This window comes from Crinia signifera, chromosome 5, assembly GCF_055691185.1.
Source record: "Crinia signifera chromosome 5, ASM5569118v1, whole genome shotgun sequence".
Classification (NCBI taxonomy): domain Eukaryota; kingdom Metazoa; phylum Chordata; class Amphibia; order Anura; family Myobatrachidae; genus Crinia; species Crinia signifera.
Genome location: NC_139221.1, coordinates 162,077,026 through 162,099,454, shown reverse-complemented (window position 1 = coordinate 162,099,454; position 22,429 = coordinate 162,077,026). Strand labels below are relative to the sequence as shown.

Genomic DNA, 22,429 nt, shown 5'->3' with positions numbered 1-22,429 from the left:
GAAATGAGGGCATGAAGCCCCTCACTCCCCTATACGCCCCCTTTGCGGCGTAGTAAATTTATGTGCGGCGAATTCGCCTGCACATGCGCAGATTGACCTCTGCGCATGTGCAGACGGAAAACATCGGCGGTACGGCCGCACGCGGGCCGTACCGCGCGAATCTGAATAAGGGCCTTTCTGATTCTTTCATCCTATTACATTTCCACAAGTGTGTTTTTTTCCTCTCTGTTGGGGCCAATGTATTTTTTTTTTCATGTGTGGATAATTGTGTTTTTTTTTTTTCCATTGTGTTGATTTTTATTTCCTATTCAGGCTAATGTGTTTTATTGTTTTCTGTAATATAAGGCAGCAGTGCTGTCCACTCCCCCCATACCACAAATCTTATAGTGTATTTATAAAATAAAGGGGATGGGGGTCCGACCCGTATTTTGCCTAGGGCCCCATGAGGTCTAAGGGGATCATTCTGAATAAATCGCTCCTCCGCACAGCTCCTCCGCACATTGGCGACCATGAAATGATTTCCTCCCCGCCCGCAAGCTATCAATGGATGTTTATGCAAAACATCCATTCACATGTGTGCAGGGACATTCGCTTTGCATGTGGCAGGCGAGCGTTCGTACAGGCAGCATTTAAAGCACACGCTAAGCTGCGATTTTTTCTTTGGGTTTGAACCAGAATTACCTCCTAAATCCGTGTCTGCCCTATGTTTATTCCACCTACTCAAGTAGATCTAAAGCAACAATGTGGCTGCAAGTAACACAGACTGAAAAAAAAAAAAAACTATTAAAAACTAAACTGCAACCTAATGAAAGGTATCCCCTGGCAGCCAGGAAAATACAAAGCTTGCAAGTCACAGCCAAGCCTGAGCAAACTCCATGTGAGAAAACAAAGTTCACTTTGCCTAGAATGCATGCTGCAAGGGAAACGTGCAGTGAAAACAGATACGCTGAAGACAAAGCATCATACAGTATGCTCATCATAAAGGTAGGTTTTCCCTCAAATCAGCAGTGATATGTGGTCACAGTGGTGTCATTCTGGCCCCCATGTCCTAAATGATCCTTGTAGATTGGTGTTCTAGAAAAAGTAGTTTGAATTGCAAAGTGTATTATAAAACAAAGGCTTTTGGGTGACACTTGTTCCTGTCACCAGGTCTGTACATGCTCTTAGTTAAATACATGTCCGCTATTAAGCAGGCCCATGTGCACACAATTAGCTGCCCCTCTGCCCAAGCTGCTACGCTACCTGTGCCCTGTCTGCCATTATACAGGCCCATGTGCACACCATTAATTTGCTGCATACCTCCCAACATGACCCTCTCCAGGAGGGACACAATGCTCTGTTCCTGGACTTCCCTCTTAATGTATGATTACCATCACCTGTGTTGAAACATTTTTATTATTTATTAACAGTTTCTAATATAGCACACATATTATGCAGCGCGTTACAGAGTATAGTTGAACTTTCACATCAGTCCCTGCCCCAGTGGAGCTTATAATCTATATTCCCTAGCACATGTACATGCGCACAGGCGCACACAGACATTCTAGGGTTAATTTTGTTGGAAGCCAATTGACCTACCAGTATATTTTTAGATTGTGGGAGGAAACCGGAGTACCCGAAGTAAACCCACGCAAGCACAGTGAGAATATACAAACTCCGCACAGTTAGGGTCATGGTGGGTATTGAACCCATGACCTCAGCGCTGTGAGGAAGTAATGCTAACCATTACACCGTCCGTGATGCTCATCTGGTAACCTGTTCAACACAGGTGATGGTAATCATACATTAAGAGGGAAGTCCAGGAACTGAGCATTGTGTCCCTCCTGGAATGCGTCATGTTGGGAGGTATGTTGCTGCACCCTGCATGTCAATGTATTATCATAAACACTTCACCAAATATGAATCTATATTTTTTTATTTAACAACAGTATAATGTAAATGCAAATATAATACAAACTTTAAATATCAACAGTATAATGATGTAACTATATACACAAACTTTATTTTACAACAATATTTACAGATGTTTACAGCAGTATAGAAATGTAATGCCAGGCAGAACAAAGCAGTGCACAGTAGTTAGCAATGTGGAACAAGCAGCAGGTATAAACCAAACTTCTCTAGTCACAAAGCAAACAGGAGTGCATGGAGTTAAAATGGCTGCCTGTTTATAAATTCCCTTAGATAGGCCAGCCCTCTATTTAAAATTTTCAAGATCTGTTCAATAATCTGGTAATTTTTTTAATGCATTTGATGCGATTGCATTTCATCATGCGATCCTGCCATTTTTTTATTGAATGGTGAATTCGATAAATCACATAATGCAAAATCAAATGCACAAAAGACTGCTGCTGCCGTCCTGTTGCTGAAGGCGCTGCGCCTGTCACAGTGTCTGACAGGCAGCAGCCTGCCATGCCCCTACAGCAATGAAAATGGGGCATGGCCTTGTGGGAATAGGGCACACCCACTTGCCGCTAGGTCACCCCCCCACACACACACACAATTTTGGGCATGCAAAGTGTCCCTCCTCATGGCAGTCCAATGTTGGGAGGTATGCAACTGGCATGCAGGATCCAGTGGTGTCACTAGGGGTGGGGGATGCAGCCCACATACAGGTGTCACCCTTCTGTGGGTGACCCCAAACAGTCACCCCCTCACCCGCACGCCCCTGCCTGCAAATAGCAGCATATGAGAAGCACTGGTGTAGTCGATGTACTTATATATTAATAATGTAATCTATTTCTCATTTATTTCAATGGGACACGGCGGCCATCTTTAAGGAGTTTTTGTTTGCAAATCAGAAGGGGGACATTTTTGGATATACAGATGAATATTTTATATAAGTTTAAACAGAAAAAGTTCTTGGCCACATATTTATACCATAACCTCCAACATCTGAAGGACAGAAACAGGTACACATTCCAAATGTGTACTAGGCATTTTTTCCCATATACAGTATGTACTGTATTTAACTTAACCGATCTACCCTATGACAGCTTTTTACCTCAATCTACTGCCCATGCCCTCCCTGGTTTTAAAATCCCCCTCAAATGGTTTTGCAGCACCAATTATGTACCCCATCTACTGATAATAACTCCGACATGGCTCTATGGGCCCTGGCATGTAGAACAACAATCCGCAGCCTAGGTTCACGCAGTGCGTTATGTGATTATACCATGTTACCAATGTCGCCGGCGCCCCCCGGTTCCCATTACGCCATTAGGCAGACACAAAATTTATAGTTGCGCCACTGCGTGTATAGTGTTATCCGGAACTGCTGGACTCTGGCCACGCCGGGACAACATGCAGAAAGCTGCATCTTCTGACCTGACACCCCTGACAACGAGCATGAAACCCCTGACAACAAGCAGGTCATTTAAAAGTAATTTATTAGGGGCATTATTGTGTGTAGAACATCAAATGGTGTCAGGGTCATAACTGTGTTTGGCATGATATGTAATGGGCATTATAGGGTGTGGCATATTGCACAAGGGGGATTAAGGTGTGGGGCATATTTGTAAGGGGCATTGCAGTGTGTGGTGCAATCTATTAGGTGCATTACTATAAGGAGGAAAAATGAAAAATAATGGGCTTGATTCAGTCCTGATCACTGCTGTGCAAATTCGCACGGCGTCCGATTATTGAATGACTGGGCATACATACGGATCATAGTGTGCATGGGCCAGGCCAAACAGTGACAAAAAACCTCTGATAAATCTATTCGCAAGCTGCTAGCAATTTGAATGACAGGAAGCCAGAGTTTGATGGTGGTAACTGGCCATTTTCTGGGAGTCATTGGGTTCCCTTGTAGCTCCTCCTGCTAAAATCAGTAAGATTTTTTAGAATTGTCCAATTCTTTTCAAGTAAGAGTGCCCCAACAAAGAGAGAGTCTTTCCTTTCTTCCTCAAAAACATTTTCTGGGAGTGTCAGGAAAATGCAGCAGTGCCCAAGCATTTTCCGGGATGGTCTGTGACATTAGTGCCAGCCTCGATCAGCCTTGTACAAGCAGGATTTTACTCTGTCTGGGCAGTGGCTATCTGATTGCAGAGCTGTGCTTGCACAGCAGTGATTAGGTCTGAATCAGGCCCAGTGTAACGAGCATGAATCAGGAATGTTTTGGGTTATTGGAGGCCAATGTCTGGGCATGCAGGTTGCAAAACAGGGGTATATGGAAGTCTATTTTGCAAAGCATGTCCCTTGCAGGGAGGCCATACCCAATTGTGGAGCATGCACGCCTATGGTGCGCACAAATTGTTTGTTCTTACAATATAAATAGGGGGTGGGGATGAATTTTTATTTGTTGTGACATTTACTTCCAACACTTTAAGTGGTTATCATGGGTTTAATTATCATAACATGTGGAATAATGATTAAGATAATGCTAGAACCCTGACTGGTTGTAGACACCCCATGCAAGACCCAGCTCTCCACGCTGCAGCCTGATCAGCCTATTGCATGGGGTGTCCAAACTTTTTGCAAAGAGGGCCAGATATAGTGACGTGAAAATGTGTGTGGGCCAACCATTCAGCCTGACATTCTTTGAAACATTAATCAGAATGGTCCCCCACTCTGCCCTCAATCATTGTATGTCCCCCAGCGTGCACCCATTCACTGTATGTCCCCCAGCGTGCCCCCACTCACTGTATGTCCCCTAGCGTGTCCCTTCACTGTATATTCCCTGCCGGACCCCCATTCACTGTATGTTCCCCACTCTGCCCATTCGCTGTATGTCCCCCACTCTGCTCTCATTCACTGTATGTCCTTCACTCTGCCCCATTCACTGTATGTCCCCCACTCTGCCCCTTTTAGTGTATATTCACATAAACTGCCCCTCCTTCGCTGTATGTACCCCATTCACTGTATGCCCCCAACTCTGCCCCCATTCACTATGTCCCCCAGCCTGCCCACCCTTCTCTGAATGTACCACATATTGCCTCCCTTCACTGTATATTCCCCTGCAGGAAACAGATGCTTGGGCTCCCACCGCCACCCTTCGCCGCTCTGCATATTACGGGAGCAAGCTTCCCCTTTGCTGCTCCCCCCTCCCCACACACTGCTGTCACTGTGATCGCGGTGGAGGGTGATATATAATTGCAGGAGTTGGACACATACTCATCTGAAAGACGGCAAACGCGTCTCACAGTGGCAGCTGGCACCCCCTCACCAATGCAGACAGCAAGCCAGCAAGGTAAAGGCACGCTTGCCGGGGTCCCACCTCTAGAGTCCTGTGCTGTGCGTCCCACATCAGCCTCGAGCTGACCGCTTCTGGCTGGTGGCTGCGGGCCGCTTTAAGTGACATCACGGGCCGCAATTGGCCCCCGGGACGGACTTTGGGCATGCCTGGCCTATTGGATAATTAGGCTCTGCATGTATGTAACGCACCCAGTATTAGAGTCGCTTATGTACGTAACACCCGGTATATATAATGCCCATAGAAGTTCCACTTATGCATATAATGCACACACACACACACACACAAACACACACACACACACTCTCTCTCTCACTGTTTCCCTCTGCATCTGTTACACAGTGTGACAAGGCACAGCAGCAGGTTTGCAGAGCAGGGAGAGTGCCTCTGTAGTGTGTTGCCTCCCTGCACTGCATCCTCTGCTGAGCGAGTTCCGCTACATTGTGTATGCACCGTTACACAGCCTCCTACTTCCTGAAACTCTGCCTACCAGCACCGTGGATCCGCCCCTCTGCCTTTACTATGCTTCAAGTCTGGGGTTTTAACTTCCTGTAGCAGAATATACAAGGTGTGCACAGAGCTTCAGGTATTATCGGATGCATAGTACAGATTGTACATTTAATGTATTTCATTCTATCTTAGTTTGCATAATAATTTTGTTTAATTATATTTTTGTCTTAAGAGTGAATTTGCCAAATCCTATAATATAAATAATAGAATTAGTATTAAGAAAAGTAATAAGTTATATCCTGTTTTTGGTTCTGTAGGTCTGACATCTATATACCTATAGAATACAACAACATGAACTCAGAAGAATTCCGAAAGCGAGGGAAGGATATGGTGGACTACATTGCTGATTACCTGGAAAATATTGAATCAAGGCAGGTGTTTCCTGATGTGGAGCCTGGATATTTAAGACCACTGATCCCAGATTCTGCTCCTGAGGAAGGGGAGACATATGAAAATATAATAAAAGATGTTGAAAGAGTTATCATGCCAGGGGTAAGCAAAACATTGTAAAATAACCAAAGGAGTGCCTTTAAGACCTTGCTAGGGTAACATGTTACCGCTTTAGAAGTGGAAACGGGTTGATATTCAAGGGAGAATATCAGGAAAGAAACTCCCGGGTGGGGCACTGCCTTCTATAATATAAACGTATCAGTCTAAAATATCAACTTTATTAATACTAAAATTGATCCTGTTATTGGATCAAGAGACGAACATGAGACGAGGACATACAGATAACATGAATAGAAAAAATTGAGAAAAGATCGTGAAAATATGATATCTGGGTCTGAAAATGGGCTAAATGCCTCTGTTCAATATGGCTGTAATATCAGCGTATTCCTGTAAAGGATTATTTCAGACTAAGCACGTCTTCAATTAACCATATTGGTTATCATAAGCACATATCTAATAAATGCGTAACAAATGGCACACTGTCTGGCAGTACAACTTATTGTTATCTTAATTACTTTCCTATGGTTGAAAACTGTGTATAATCTCACTCTAATTGGACTGCAAGATCCAAGAGAAATTGAGAATTGTGGTGAAGTACCTGGGTTGAAAATGCTCGCCTAGTGGCTGCTGCCTGTGCATATGATGGCAACCGGACAACTGCACAGTTGAGCGGACTCTGCGAGCGTCACAGGTACAGGAGTTAAGACAAAAAGGAGGTTTCTGCTGTCTCCAGGGGTGACCAACCTGGCCCTGTTATACAGTGACAGCGCAGAGTCAGGTAATGGGTCCCCTGGGGATGAGAGAACCCCGACTATGGGAGATGCCAGAAAAGAAGAGCAATTTCACTTTAATCCCAGGTATACGCTACTGTCCAGTGTGTACGCATGTGGACGTAGTGAACAATGGTTGAGCGGTATATCTGGGTAGTGAATTGCAGAAGGAAGCACAGGGTGCACTCTGGTATTGTTCCTAGTGGGTCGCTGCTATACCGTGCAAAGGTAGTAAAAAAGGAGGAGATTTCAGAAAATGCACAATCTGTACTTCACATAAGACTGAATATCTTGCTCTAATTGGCTGCAAGCCCAAGAAAGAAATGGGCTAACAAAAATTGATACAACTCCCAGTCAGATGGATATCTATGATAGAATATACACAATGGTTTAGAATGCAGTCCTGGTCTGTAGTCTTGTGTCGGCACACACTATGTGTCGACCTTACCCAAATACACTATATTCAATGTTGAAAATTTTTGATGAATGGAGGGGACAAGTCCCACGTATGTGACAGGGTGAAAATATATATGAAGGAAAAAATCCCCTATAAATACGGAGTCACACTTTAAAACCTAAGGTCAATCAATATATTCAAATATAGCATCAACTGATATAGGCAGGGTGACAGGGTGGGGTAATTGGAGAGAGAAATCCTCCATGCAATACAGGTTCACAATTTAGTGCATACAACTCCCAATCAGATGGATATCTATGATGGAATATACACAATGGTTTAGATTGCAGTCCTGGTCTGTAGTCTTGTGTCGGCACACACTATGTGTCGACCTTACCCAAATACACTATATTCAATGTTGACATTTTTTTAAATGGAGGGAACAAGTCCCACGTGTGTGACAGGGTGAAAATATATATATGAAGGAAAGAATCCCCTATAAATACGGAGTCACACTTTAAAACCTAAGGTCAATCAATACATTTAAATATAGCATCAGCTGGTATAGGCAGGGTGACGGGGTGGGGTAATTGGAGAGAGAAATCCTCCATGCAATACAGGTTCACAATTTAGTGCATACAACTCCCAGTCAGATGGATATCTATGATGGAATATACACAATAGTTTAGAATAAAGTCCTGGTCTGTAGTCTTGTGTCGGCACACACTATGTGTCGACCTTACCCAAATACACTATGTTCAATGTTGAAATTTTTTAAATGGAGGGAACAAGTCCCACGTATGTGACAGGGTGAAAATATATATGAAGGAAAGAATCCCCTATAAATACGGAGTCACACTTTAAAACCTAAGGTAGATCAATACATTTAAATATGGCATCAACTGGTATAGGCAGGGTGACAGGGTGAGGTAATTGCAGAAAGAAATCCTCCATGCAATACGGGTTCACAATTTAGTGCCTAGGTGAATCAACATGTGATATCAATAAATATAGGTAGGGGGTTGTATTGCCATAACCCTGTAATTCCAACAATTAAAAAGCAGATAATGACAGTATTGCCCTGAGGGCTGTTGGTAACTCACGGACACCGGTTCCCGGGTGCAGTGCTGGGAATATCGCGCTGTCAGGGCAGTAGTAGTAGCCAAGTAGATATGTGTGAAGCGTGCAGGGTCCCGCTTGTACACAGCGGGGTCCTAGGACACCGAGACGTACGTTTCACTTAGGAAGCTTTCTCAATCGGTGTGCAGTTGTCCGGTTGCCATCATATGCACAGGCAGCAGCCACTAGGCGAGCATTTTCAACCCAGGTACTTCACCACAATTCTCAATTTCTCTTGGATCTTGCAGTCCAATTAGAGTGAGATTATACACAGTTTTCAACCATAGGAAAGTAATTAAGATAACAATAAGTTGTACTGCCAGACAGTGTGCCATTTGTTACGCATTTATTAGATATGTGCTTATGATAACCAATATGGTTAATTGAAGACGTGCTTAGTCTGAAATAATCCTTTACAGGAATACGCTGATATTACAGCCATATTGAACAGAGGCATTTAGCCCATTTTCAGACCCAGATATCATATTTTCACGATCTTTTCTCAATTTTTTCTATTCATGTTATCTGTATGTCCTCGTCTCATGTTCATCTCTTGATCCAATAACAGGATCAATTTTAGTATTAATAAAGTTGATATTTTAGACTGATACGTTTATATTATAGAAGGCAGTGCCCCACCCGGGAGTTTCTTTCCTGATATTCTCCCTTGAATATCAACCCGTTTCCAATTGTACTTACCATACTCCCCGGGAGCACCTCCACAACGAGATTATAACATAATTTACTCACTCACATGTTGACTGGAGTTTAACCTTCTTACCTGCTAGCAAATCAGTCCTGTGCACCTGGCCCCCATCCCCTCCCCCTTTCCCCATTTTTCCAACCGCTTTAGAAGTGTCTGCGATGAGCTATTCTGATGGGGCAATTAAGATAGCACATGTATAATTCCTTATACAAATGATAATACGCCTTTGCATAACTTGTGAAATGTATCAAAGCTTAGAAAGAGATGGTGGTGAGATAAAGTACCAACCAATCAGCTCCTGTATTTTTTGTCTGAACACAGCGCTGTAAAATAAAAATAGGTAGAAACTGATTGGCAAGTACTTTCTTACTCTCTCCAAGCTTTGATTAATCTACCATCCTCCCAAAGGGCCTTATTCTAGTTCACTCTCTCTGACAAAATCCTTCTTAGATGGACAAAACCATGTGCACTGCACGGGGCAGATGTAAAATGTGCAGAGATAATTAGATTTGGTTGAGTTATTTTGTTTCTGTGCAGGGTAAATACTGGCTGCTTTATTTTTACACTGCAATATACAGTAGATCTCACTTTGAAGTAAAACCCCCACCCAAATCTATTTCTCTCTGCACAAGTTACATCTGCCCCACCTGCAGTGCACATTTTTGTGTCCATCTTAGAAGGATTTTGTCAGAAAGAGTGAACTAGAATAAGGCCCATAGTGTTTACTATCATGCATAACCACCACTAAAAGGCTCATTATTTGCACATCTTGAACACACCTGTCCAGATGATAACAAATGAGTTCAACTGGATTACAAATCGGAACTCATATTCTTCAGAACCTATTGTTGTTGTTGTTTTGACTTAAAACACTTTCTGCAAAGGCTGGAGGTATGTTTTGGGCTGTTCTTGGTCACAGTTTACACTACAGCAAGATAAAGCGGGTGCTGGAATGGATGGCCTAGCACACCAGGATGCTGTGGTAGCATTTGCAGTCCATGATTCCTTTGATTCTTACAAAGTCACCAACCGCACCACCACCAAAATATCCTCAGGCCATAATGGAACCAATGCTTGTCTGTGGACTGAATGCAAGTGGAAAGCATGCACTATTTTCACACAAATTAACTTGTGCCTCTAGAACTTTCACACCATACACTTTTGGTACTTCTGTGAAAAGAACCTTCTTCTACTAATTAGAGGTCCAGCATATGTGCTTTTTAGCCAATAATAGCCATTTCATTTTATTTAAGGGACTGAGTGGTCATTTTTGGGCTGCGATACATCCCTTCAAGCCACCGGTTCCAAGCCTTGCTGCTTGGACCCCTCTTTTGGTCACTTTGCGGGTCTGGGAGATACGGAATGCCCCCAGGACCAGTCTGTATGATTAGGAGTCATGTGTTGCACATATGGTTACAGTGCTGTACCCGACTGCTATCACTGACCAGGAGATGGCACCCCTCCTTCCCCCCTTGTGACTCTTAAGAGTACCCTACATGCCACCAAGGGTAACCTTCTCTAGACAAGCAATTTCATGCAAACTGTGCCCTGAATTTTTCAAAGCAACTATGGCAGATTGCTTTTCAATTGATAATGCCTTCCTGGAAGCCATTAAGGAGACCATTTTCTAGTGTTCCTTCTAGGAACTAGGGCGGGCAGGGCGGCGCTGCACGGGGGCAGCGTAAGGGGGTTGGACCTGGCCCGCCAACATCACTGTTTTGGGCGGTCCTGGGCGGCAGCATCACGCAAAGGGGTGGGCCCGGCCGCCGGCGTCACTGAAGGGGGCGGACCCGGCCACCCGAAAGGCTGTACACTGCCGGGGAAGTGCCGAGCATCGCTATGTACATCGGCGCCGGCCTTCCCCGGTCACAAGAGAGGGGACAGAGGCAGGCTGTTTTAGCGGGGCGCTGCCAGAGGGGCAGGGCACATTTTGCCCTTTAAAACAGCCTAGCAGGAACACTTTGTGCAAAACATACATATCAAGTTCATCCTTCAAATCGACAAATCAGGCGGTGTACAGAACTGAAAGAGCTGTAGTGTACACTACCAACCCCCCTCCACCCCCTGCCTCAGGGACACACTACCTAATCTACGATCCCTGGCCCTTTGAGACATAAACTACTGTACCTTCCATTCTCCCTGGCCCCAAAAACATATCCCAGGGACAGACACTACCTGTCCCCCCCTGCACCCGCTCTCAAGAACATACACTACCTCCCTGGTCCCAGGATATAGAGTACATCCACCACCCTACTCCCACTCTATCTCAGGCCCAATAGACATACAGGGATGTACCAACCAGTGACAGTACATCTCGCCACCCATCGCGCAGATGCTCATCGCATATGTACTGACATGTGAAGAGCAATACAAAGGTCATCTCTACCAATAACAGCTGCCCTTCGCAATCCCTGCCCCTGCCTGGATTTCGGGTTTATTACCTGGAAGTCCCTCTGCACATGAGCAGAGACGCTGGTGGCAGCGAGGCATGCTGAGAGGGATCCGTGTCAGATCCCTCACACAGCAGCACTGCAGAAAGGAGCCCATATGCTAGAGCTGGCATAACCCATGCGATGCCCTGTTGGAAAGAGGTTTAGAACATTTCAAAATGCAGTAAAAATGCAGTAAAAACCCTGAGAATGGGGTTTTACCATATTTTTTCTTTAGTACATCCCACCCACAGTATCCCCCCGCCCAGGGACATGTACTACTACCCCTTTCCCTGTGGAGGCCAATGTGTTTTATTATTTTTCTGTGAAAACTAATGTGTTTTATTTTTTACCTGTGGTGGCAATGTGTTTTTTTCACTGTCAGGGCCAATACAGTAGGTTGGGTTTTTTTTTTTTATTGCAATGAGATCCTTGCTGAGATCCTTACTGTTAAAATCGCACCCAGATCATGTTGGCCCATAAACCACTTTTCCCCATTTTCCTTAATGGTCCCTTTTCTCTGTCTAAAATACACATTTTTTCATTGCTCTATTACCTTCTCAAAATTAAAATATTATTTGTTTTGGTGTATTCGATGTTTGTAGATGTAATTGCCAAGTACTGTAGTGTTTTATGATAAGTTGGGCATATGTGCTAAGCCTTAAAGAGTGATAAGGTGGAGCTGGTGACAGAGCCTGCTGTTGGAGATAAGTTCCAGTCCAATCAGCTCCTGTCATGTTTGACAGTTAGGAGCTGATTGGACTGGAACTTATCTCCACTTTATCTATCGACAAGGCTTAATACATACTGTATGCCCTTATGTTTCTTAACGCCTTCCAATCTGTATACACTTGTAATAATATAAGGATGTTCCAGGTGCCTGTTCATACAAGCCAAATTAGTTAGATTAGGTTGAAGGTAATATTTGAATTTTGATAAAAGTAATTTACATGATCACACTTTTTGTTTATAAAAAAAACCCTGATTTATTTACTGATACATAGCTTATATTTCAACCTACTACTCATGTATTATTCTTTGCAGGTTACACACTGGCACAGCCCTTATTTTTTTGCATACTTTCCTTGTGCTAATTCATACCCAGCCTTGTTGGCAGATATGCTGTGTGGGGCTATTGGGTGCATCGGCTTTACCTGGGTAAGCTTAACTGAAAATGCTGACTTACCAGATATTATACTGTATATTTATTATATTTATGTTGTCTTAATTACAGAAGAGAATAAATCCCATTTAATTTCTCTAATGATTGTCATATAGCAAGTTTAAGCTGTATATCACCATATAATACCCATTAATATCGGCACAGTTGGGAGGTATGAATATGTGTGCCAAAATGTCCATGCAAAAGTCTGCTTTGTGTGATCTGTTGCTTCAGCTGCCTCTACTTCAGGGTCACACTTTGAAGTAGTGACTTTATTTAACTGTCACAGAAGTTGTTATTTAAAATATGGTACAGTATGAGCATTTCTAGGTGTGCTGTAATAATACACCTGATGCAAACATGTGGCGTTTATATACCTGAATGCAATGTTTATTTAATGCACAATATTGCCAAGTCATATGCTCATCAGTTAATATTTAACAAATATACGTTAGATAAGAAAATTATGTTATTTGTTGACATTTCTTAGGCTTACTAGACATAAATCCCAAATGCATCAACGGTTATATTTCCCACATATTATATGTATTTGAAGATCAGTGTTTTGTCATTCACAAATATTAGCTTAGGAAAGGAGAGACAATGGGGAATGTTAATGATACCCCTTTCACACATAAACCATAAACCTTACAGTGGACATTTGGAGATGATGTCTCGGCCAATCAACTCCTTTGAGTCATAGTGACCCGGGAAATGCCATAAAACAGCAAGCGTCCTGGGAATAAAACTGGTAATGAGCAGTAATGACACGCGACCAGGGTCGGCTCTGTTCACACATAAGGGGTTATTCAGACCTGATCACTTGTCTGCTAATTTGCAGAACCCTGCTATCAGATAGCCACCGCCCAGCCACAGTGAAATTCCAAAAAGATGCTGGACTTGATCACAGATGGACTTGTGCACGCACACTATGTTCTGGATTGATTTGCAGATCAGCGATCCATTCGCAAGCCATGCGCAGACATAACCGAGGCAGGATTTCACTCTGACTGGGCGGCATCTATCTGTTCACAGACCTCTGAAAATTTGCACAGCAGTAATGACAACAATCAGAAGATCCCAAAGCATACTTGCCAACTTTGTGGCTGCTCAACAAAAGGGTTGAAATAAAGGCGGTTGGGGGGTGGGGGTGGGGGGAGTAGAAATGCAATCACATCACTGTGGCCCCTCCCAGCTATACAATGTCCAGCATTGCAAAGTTGCAGCAGGGCTATGATGACACAATTCAGTGCGATTCCCATCATTGCCCCTCCCATTATTCCTCTGATAGCGGGCGGCTGCGATGTGAGTAGGGGAGAGCCCCAGGGGAGAGACATGCCCATTGTTCTGGGTTGTCAGGAGTGCAACTAGAGTTTGAGGAGCCTTCTGGCCATTCCGTAGAGAGTATACAATTATGTCCCTGAAAATACATAAATGGCTCTAGTAATGACCTAGAGAAGTAGCCATTCTTTAAGAATTCTGCTGTGCTTGAAATGTTTTTGGTATGACTCTGTGGAAATGAAAACTAAAAAATATGATAAAAATAATATCTGTTTTTTTCTTTCTATGTATTGGCTAAATTCAAGGCTTCAAGTCCCGCATGCACAGAGTTGGAAACAGTAATGCTGGACTGGTTGGGAAAGATTATAGCTTTGCCTCCACAGTTTTTAGCTGGTAGTAAAGGTGAAGGTGGAGGCGTCATTCAGGTAAGATACCTTAAAAATGCATATTCTTCAGAGAATTGTCATGTAATTATGCTGTCACCAGTCAAGTACTGTATGTCATTTCGAAAATGCGGTTAAAAAACCCAGTTATCTGTGTTTTTACCGCATGCTCGTATGCACTAAAGCCGGGCTACCACTGCAGAGGGCATCACCAGGAAAAGATGGCGATACCCTATAGAAGCCTATGGGCTTCTCTCCGCAGCGCTGTATGAGGGATCAGTGATGGGTCCCGCCCAGCATGCCCCGCGGCTAGCACTCCCTATCTGTGCATGCGCAGAGGGAACCCTGGGTCACAAACCCTGAAGTCCAGATACATATGTGATTATTATGGATTTGGTGGCTGGCGAATGCCAGTGGAGTGGGGCCGCCTTTATATCACACAGGGTATAGGGTTAAGTAAAGCCCTGGTACGATACAGAGAAAATTAAATCAATCATAGATCATAAAATGTCTCTATCAGTAAGAAATGAGCTGGAACAAAAGGTACTTCAAGAGAGTAGGAGGCCTATCTCTGTCTGGGCCCCCTCCTCTATAGCCAGCAGAACTATACGCTCTGGGCAGAACTATTCGTAGCTGAGTGAAAATGTCCAAAATACTTCCTTACATGCTCACCATTGAATGTTTTTTTCCACTGGGCTACAGTCATTGCAAGCAAGGAGTAACCAGAGCTAGCCTCACACCCCCTCCTCTAAAATGCTTTGGCACGCCTCAGTTTTCCGAGGCACACCTGCATCTTTCTTAGCAGCAATTTTCCCCTTGAGTTCCCTACTGTGCATGCGCAAACACCACGGAAAATGGTGTGCTGGCCATTTTCCTGGTGTTTTGTGTATTCACTGCAGCAAATGGGAAGATGGCTACTGCATAATTTTCCCAGTACTAACTGCAGTGTTGCTGTCAGCATGGGACTCTGATGGGTGCAGGGTGTGCAGTGTGGGCTCCCATGGACCCCATGTGCAAACACAACACCCATTGGGGGTAATTCTGGTTGGTTTGCAAAAGCAAACTCCTTCTTTAATGAACAAAACCATGGCCCTTATTCAGATTCGAGCGGTACGGCCCGCGTGCGGCCGTACCGCCGATGTTTTCCGTCCGCACATGCGCAGAGGTCAATCTGCGCATGTGCAGGCGAATTCGCCGCACATAAATTTACTACGCCGCAAAGGGGGCGTATAGGGGAGTGAGGGGCTTCATGCCCTCATTTCCCTATGTATACGCCCCGCGTTTCATGGGCGTTCCCATGCAAACGCGGGGCGTACGCATGCTAATGAGGGCATGACGCAACTCATGGGGGCGGAAAGCTGACGTCGCCGGATGTCAGCTTTCAGCCCCCATACAAGCTACCACACGGACGATTGTCCGTGTGGTCTCAGCTTGCGGGAGCTGCCGCGGCGTGCGGACCTGCCTTCGATGGTCGACGACCATCGAATGCAGGGGGCAGCTCCCACCATGGTGGAGGCGTAGCCTCCACCATTTTTATGCGGATCGCCAGCCGTCCGTGTACGGACGGCCGTGGCGATCCGTAGGGTGGGCGGGGATTCGTCTGGTGCGGTCGGAGCCGCATATGCGGCTCGACCGCACCAACCAGAATAAGGGCCCATGTGCACTTCAGGTGGGGCAGATGTAACATGTACATAGTAAATTGCAGTGTAAGAATAAAGCAGCTGGTATTTACTCTGTACAGAAACAAAATAATACACCCAAATGTAACTCTCTCTGCACATGTTACATCAGCCCCACCTGCAGTGCACATGGTTTTATTCATTAAAGAAGGAGTTTGCTTTTGCAAACCAACCAGAATCACCCCCATTATGTATTAGTCAGTGGTTGGAACTCCTTTCATACATTATCCTATTTACAAAAAAGACAGTTTAGCAAATTAAACTAGTCAGCATCACAAGGCCATTGTATAAATAAAAAAAAATATATATAAGTACATAAAACGTTATATATAAATATTGGCAGAATGATGTGGGAAATTAAAGAATTGGATATATATAAAATATGTAAAACACATCTAAAATATAATATAAAAAACACAGTAAAAACAGCTATGTGTGTGACCCTTTATTACAGTACTGTATGTACTAAATGGAACCTCTTAACATACGAGAACACATCAGTCCTTCATATGTCAATATCCAGAACTCATCTATAAGATTTAAATGTGTTTGATCAAATTCTTAATATATTGGAAGATAACTCCCACTAATCAGCCTAAAAGGGTATTCTAATTTAGTACATAATAATGAAGGGACGTTAGATAATGGGATATCGCATCCCAGAGCATGGCAGTGGGATTGTTAGCACAACTAGTGCATCAGATTATCACTTTGATGTTAATGCAGCGATAAATGTTGGTATAATGCCACTTAGCAATTAGCATAGAGACACTCTACAGATTGAAATGTATAAGCACCAGAGGTCCAGGTGCTCCCTGTATTAATTGTTATGCTGCACTTCTGCAGAGACGGGGCTGAGTGGCTGCCTCACAACACATGATCATTTTCAAATGTGCTCATACAGGGTGCGATGCGCATACCTCCCAACATGCCCCTCTCCAGGAGGGACACTTTGCTCTGCTCCTGCACTTCCCACTTAATGTATCCATCACCTGTGTTGAAGCACCTTTCTTATCAATTAACCTGTTCAACACAGATGAAGGTAATCATACATTAAGAAGAAAGCCCATGAGCAGAGCATTGTGTCCCTCCTGGAGAGGGTCATGTTGGGAGGTATGGTTTTGTTCTAGATCACATTGCGGCCATCAAATGGATTTGCCCCCTCCCTCATGTGCAGCACTGAGTAAGTCAATACTTAATCAGTGTTTGTGATGCCCGGGCTATCTGCGTTTGTGTGTCCCAGAAATGCTGGGATGCCGCCCACAAGTGCCAGTCAGCTGTCAGGGCCTTAGTGCGAGGATGCTGGCAGTGTGGGTAGTGCAGGGGTGATGGCAGTTTCCTCCATTGGAAGTGAAGGTACCTTGCCCCACTCCCCATTCCAACACACCTGATGCATGAGAATGTATGAGAAATGTTAGGCTGAACACTAGGTCCCTTACATTGCCTGGGGAAAGAGTATACCTGCCACTGAAAACAAGTGAGCTTTTCTGTGTGCTCTGTATTTACAGCTACGCTGAGTGAGGTTCTTTCTCTACTACTAGCATTTCCTGTTACCACAATTAATATGCAATTGTCTACCAGCTTGCAACTCCCAGGTCAGCTTCCCCTGCTACTATATATATCCAAGTATGGACCAGATTACCAACATACTTACCATAGTGCTACTGTGGATAGAATCCTTGTCTTGTGGGGTCATGGCTTCAGCGTCAGAACAAGAAATTCATGTTTCATTTCCTTCAGCTATCGGGATCTCTGTTTAGAGGAATCCCTATAACACATCATGTAGAAGTACTGCTAAAGAAGGGATCTGCACTCTTTTTCGAGCATTCTGAGTAGACCCATAGGCTCATAGCCCCAATTAGCAGTCATTTTAACTGCTATCTCAGACCCCAGTTAGCAATCATTTTTACTGCTACCTGCCGCTCACATTGGTCATCTCCTTAGGTCATTAAACATCCTTATCTGCATATCTTCGCTTAGAGATCCAACTTTTAGCTTTTTACTAACTGGTGTGACCCAAAGGGAGTTCAAAACATCTATTTCTTTTTTTTTCTCTCTAGATTCAGTCTCTCCGGAGACGGGTTATTTCAGAATGCAATTCAAAGCAAGTGGTAAACTCTATTGAAGGCTAAATACCAGCACAAGACCATTCTCTTCCAAGGACTCTAGGTCCTGAGGTCAGCCTCCAAGGTCATCATACTGGTAGCCCGTCTCAAAGAAGTAGGTGTTTTTAAGACAACCTCTTCCTTATGCTTACGCAAGAGATTTCCATGATTTTTCCAAGCCAGACTGGCAGTCTTCTGAACAGAATTGGACCATGTGGCTCCACTTGATTTTCCACCTTGATTACTCTGCAAGAAATCTTCCTTCTCCTGCTGTGGTGACTGCTCATTCAATCACATCAGTGGGAACCTTGTGGATAGCTCAAAGTTGGGCATTTAAGGAGCAACTTTGTTTCTATGTCTTTGATACCTTTTTCTCTATCAATGTGGCCTTTGGTCGATGGGTTCTTAGAGCAGCCCAGGAGTGTCCCCTCCCACAGGGGGACAGCTTTAGGACATCCCATCATTCTCTCTGTGCCCCTAGTGGAGAAAGAAGAAAAGGAGTTATGGTCTTAATGTTAGGTCTTTTTCTTTGACACCTGACGTGCAGGGGTTAGTTTATGTGATACTGGTTCTCTATGTAGCTTGCCTCTGTGTGTTCTGCATGTATGCTAGTTTTTCTTCTCCTCTCTTTTTCCAAGCTCTTTGCTGTGGATTTGTTAACGTAATTGGCTGGGCTGGGGGCAGGGTATAGTAAAGAAGGAGCCCTGGCTTCTGGGTAATTAAAATTAAACCCAGACTCTCCTCTCCAGACTATACCCTTCTTCCTCCCTGTTTCGGGTGGGGGACTGATGGACATATGGCAGCATGGCCTTTACTATTGAGGAACTCCATTGCCTGAACATACAAGGGAGGGTGTCATTAACGATGTGCAGGAGCATGCATAATTAATGATATTGGCCAGTATTCAATGCTCCCGATTCACCATTTTTTCAGCGAATCGGGCTGTTTTCACTCCTTGCGGTGAATTTTTTTCACTGAAAATATGATTCACCCTATTCAATGTTCACTGTTCGCCAAAAGCGACCAGTGAATGCCGGCCAGTTCTCTGTTTCATGCTCGCTGCAATTCGCTGGTGTATTTCAATGGGGTTTTCACTGGGATTCGCCGAGAGTGTATTCAATGCTCAAATGGAGAACTGCTTTCTCCATTGATTTTCGCCATGATTCTCCATTTTACATTCATCATCTTTTCTAGGTGAACTGGAATGTGATCTTTTAAAATAAAGCGTTTTAAAAAAAAAAAATTGGTGTCAAAAAATGAGATTTTTTTTCTGTGAAGGGGCATGCTATTTTTATTCATATGCTTGCAGCACATGAATATATTTGAAATTATTATTTAATTTTTTTCAAACAATTATTTTTTTTTTACACATTCGCCAGCAGGGGGTGGGAGCCGCTAATTAATATTCATTTATTCACTGCACACTGGTGCCGATCATTACATATGCACGATCAGGACCAGTGAGTGTAGCGGCTCCCTAACACAGCCCCCTGCCAGCTCTGGGGGGGGCTCTCCCTGTGTCCCTGACAGCCCTCCTTCACCCCCACAGTGTCCGGCGCAGGCAGGGAGGCTTCCATCTCCCTGCCTGCAGCCGTCACCCAGCTCCCCAGCGGCATTCGACGGGGGGGGGGGTTAAAATTCGCCGCCAGGGGCAGAGAGCCCCTGAGGCGTTGAATAGGGCGGAGGGGTGGCTGCCGGGCGAATCTCCCCAAAGGGAGAATTGCGGCGAAAGTGCAGCGAATCCTACACAGGATTCGCTGCCGCCCGCGATTCTGCCCATTGAATACCTGCCATTGAGTGTACACACTAGATGATAAGCCCTTTCTGCGCAATATTGTTCACAATATCGTCTAGCGTATATGGAGCTTGTGTTATTAAATGATGATATTTGATCTGTTTCTCTAGAGTAATTTATTTCATTTGACATATCATTCTGTCAACATTTATATCAAGAGTTTTATTTATACTTTAGAACAAATATTTTTATTTTATTTTGTGGTGTTATTTATTGATAAGTGTCATAATTATTTGTTATTACACTTTTGCAAAGTGCCTGATATATTGTACATGTATTTTAGCTTTTATTTATAATTTTGCTCTCTCACTGTTTATTAGATTTTTATTAGGTCTTTCTGTTTTTTATTCTTTGCTGACACAAAGAGAGCTTCTCAGTTTGGTATAAATTACATAATATAGATTCTTAAGGTCAGTCAGTAAAAAAAAACTTAATAACTTGCACCATTGTTTCTAATGTGCTGAATATAAATGTAATTATATTGCCAATAAAAACAAACAAACAAACAAATAAGTATTCCTCCAATATTCGATTTGCTAGCAGTAGCTACTTATTATCTGTACATTTCTGTGACTCCAAAGTAATTGACATTTAGAAAACACGCGTGCTTCCAACGTGATGTTTTGTGTTGTGAGATATTTTATATTATTGATTTTCTATTTCCCTGCACTTACAAGAGGGCACACAATCCTAAATGTTATGTGACTGAGAAAAGGCTAAAAGCGTATTACCAAGCCGATCTGTAATTGCACTGCTGGTAAACTGCTGCCTGTGAAATTGGTCTATAATTGCATTTGAAAACCTGCATCTTTCTGAGGCATCATTATCAGCTGCTGTGTCTGACTCCGCACTTGAAATGACAGGAGAGATGAAAGAAAACACTCTATGGATGCAAGTTTCCTTGTACAGATGTTTGTTTACCATGGTAACTAATCAACTATTTCATATTGCGGTAATGATAAAAGTAACATTAAAGCAATAATGCAGTTGTACCAACTCATGTTTAATAGTGATGCTCTTTAGATTGACCAGTTAATGCAACAAAATGTACAGATGGAGCTGGTCTCTTCATTGCTGGCGCTGCTCCAGCGCCAGAATCTGGCAAAGAGACGCCCCATCTGACTGAGGCACGTGTACATCTCACACGCACACACGTCTCAGTTTCCCGTCGGCGGGGGGATGGGAACCCTGTCCGTCTCCGCTTCAGGGAGACAGACAGGGTTAAGTGGGGGAGCGGCGAGGCGGCGGGGACCCGGGCCGACCCTCAGCGAGGTGGCGGGGACCCAGGGGGAGCCCCCGTTGTAAGGCGATGCGCGCACATCTTGTGCGCGCGCGTCCCCTTACGGCGGCTGGTGGGGGATGGCGGATGGCGAATCTTCCGCCATCCCCTGCAAGAGCATCATGTAGCGATAGCATTTGAACGATTTGTGAAAATTGTAAAAGCTCAATAAACCAGTTATTTAGCTTATTAAAACATCACACATAGCAATTTAATTTTCAAATAACACTTTAAAAGGGCTGCAATATATTTTTATTAGTTGGCAAACAAGTGTGGATTGAAAACTAAGTGGAGGCCCGCTGACGCATATTGGTGGACTCTGTGCTAGTGGGTGTGTCCAAACATAGGGTGTGACCACGTCCCCTTGGTATAAGCTTTAGTCTGAAACATTGGTGGTGGTGGTGGTGGTGGTAGAGGGGGGGGGGCATTTATTTCCCTGCCATATGGCTCCCACTGGGTCCCAGTGGAGCCTGGACCCTGGTAACCTGTACTTGCCCACCTCTCATTGATAAGCTTTGAGCACCTATATCGGGGTTCTGGATCCCAATTCCCTTCAAGATTTATAAAAAAAACGTGTTTTTTGGACCAAAAATTATCGTAACCATATCCCACCGCCTTCCCCCAAGTTGTTACTGATGTAATAATCTATCCAAAATCTTAATATACAGTGACAAGCTTTTTAATAAATCTTTGTACGTTTTTAACAAAATCACGTTGGCATTTACTTGGTATATAGTCTACTAACAATGGTAGACCTCATTCATTGTAGTGCTGTAACTAGATATGTGCCTCACCGAGCAGTGGTGCACCATTGCTCACCCCATTGCCCCATTGCCTAATTGTGGATATGTCTGTGGCAGAGTCACACTCCTTCCCTGGCATTAACAAAATTATACAGGATTAGAGTGACAAGGCCCAGCAAAGCCCAAGAATTCCAAGACTGGCAGCTGGAGGGCCCTGAGCCTCCTCGGATTCAAGGGCCTGGTTGCAGCTGGATAAAAATTCTGCAGTGCAAATTGTGGAGATAGTCACAATGGACCAGTCTATGTGGGTGTTGGGCTGCTCAGTGCAGTAGTGGACCCTTCAAGCTGACCCCCAGACATTTAAGGAGCTGGCAGTGATGATTAAGTGCAACCTGAAAAAATGGGAAAATTGAGTAAAGCCAGATCAGGA

General features: G+C 44.0%; 1 protein-coding gene across 2 annotated transcripts in view; it reads left to right on the top strand.

Moving 5' to 3' along the window:
- Positions 1 to 22,429, top strand: part of DDC (dopa decarboxylase) — a 120,592-nt gene that overhangs the window by 26,713 nt on the left and 71,450 nt on the right. Inside the window, exons 2-5 of one of the 2 annotated variants that reach the window (XM_083188203.1) lie at positions 827 to 984; positions 5,959 to 6,193; positions 12,617 to 12,730; positions 14,321 to 14,440. In XM_083188203.1, coding sequence (XP_083044329.1) covers positions 5,993 to 6,193; positions 12,617 to 12,730; positions 14,321 to 14,440 — 435 coding nt within the window. In that variant the 5' untranslated portion in view covers positions 827 to 984; positions 5,959 to 5,992. The remainder of the gene's footprint in view (positions 1 to 826; positions 985 to 5,958; positions 6,194 to 12,616; positions 12,731 to 14,320; positions 14,441 to 22,429) is intronic. The other variant, XM_083188202.1, reaches the window with a different exon arrangement.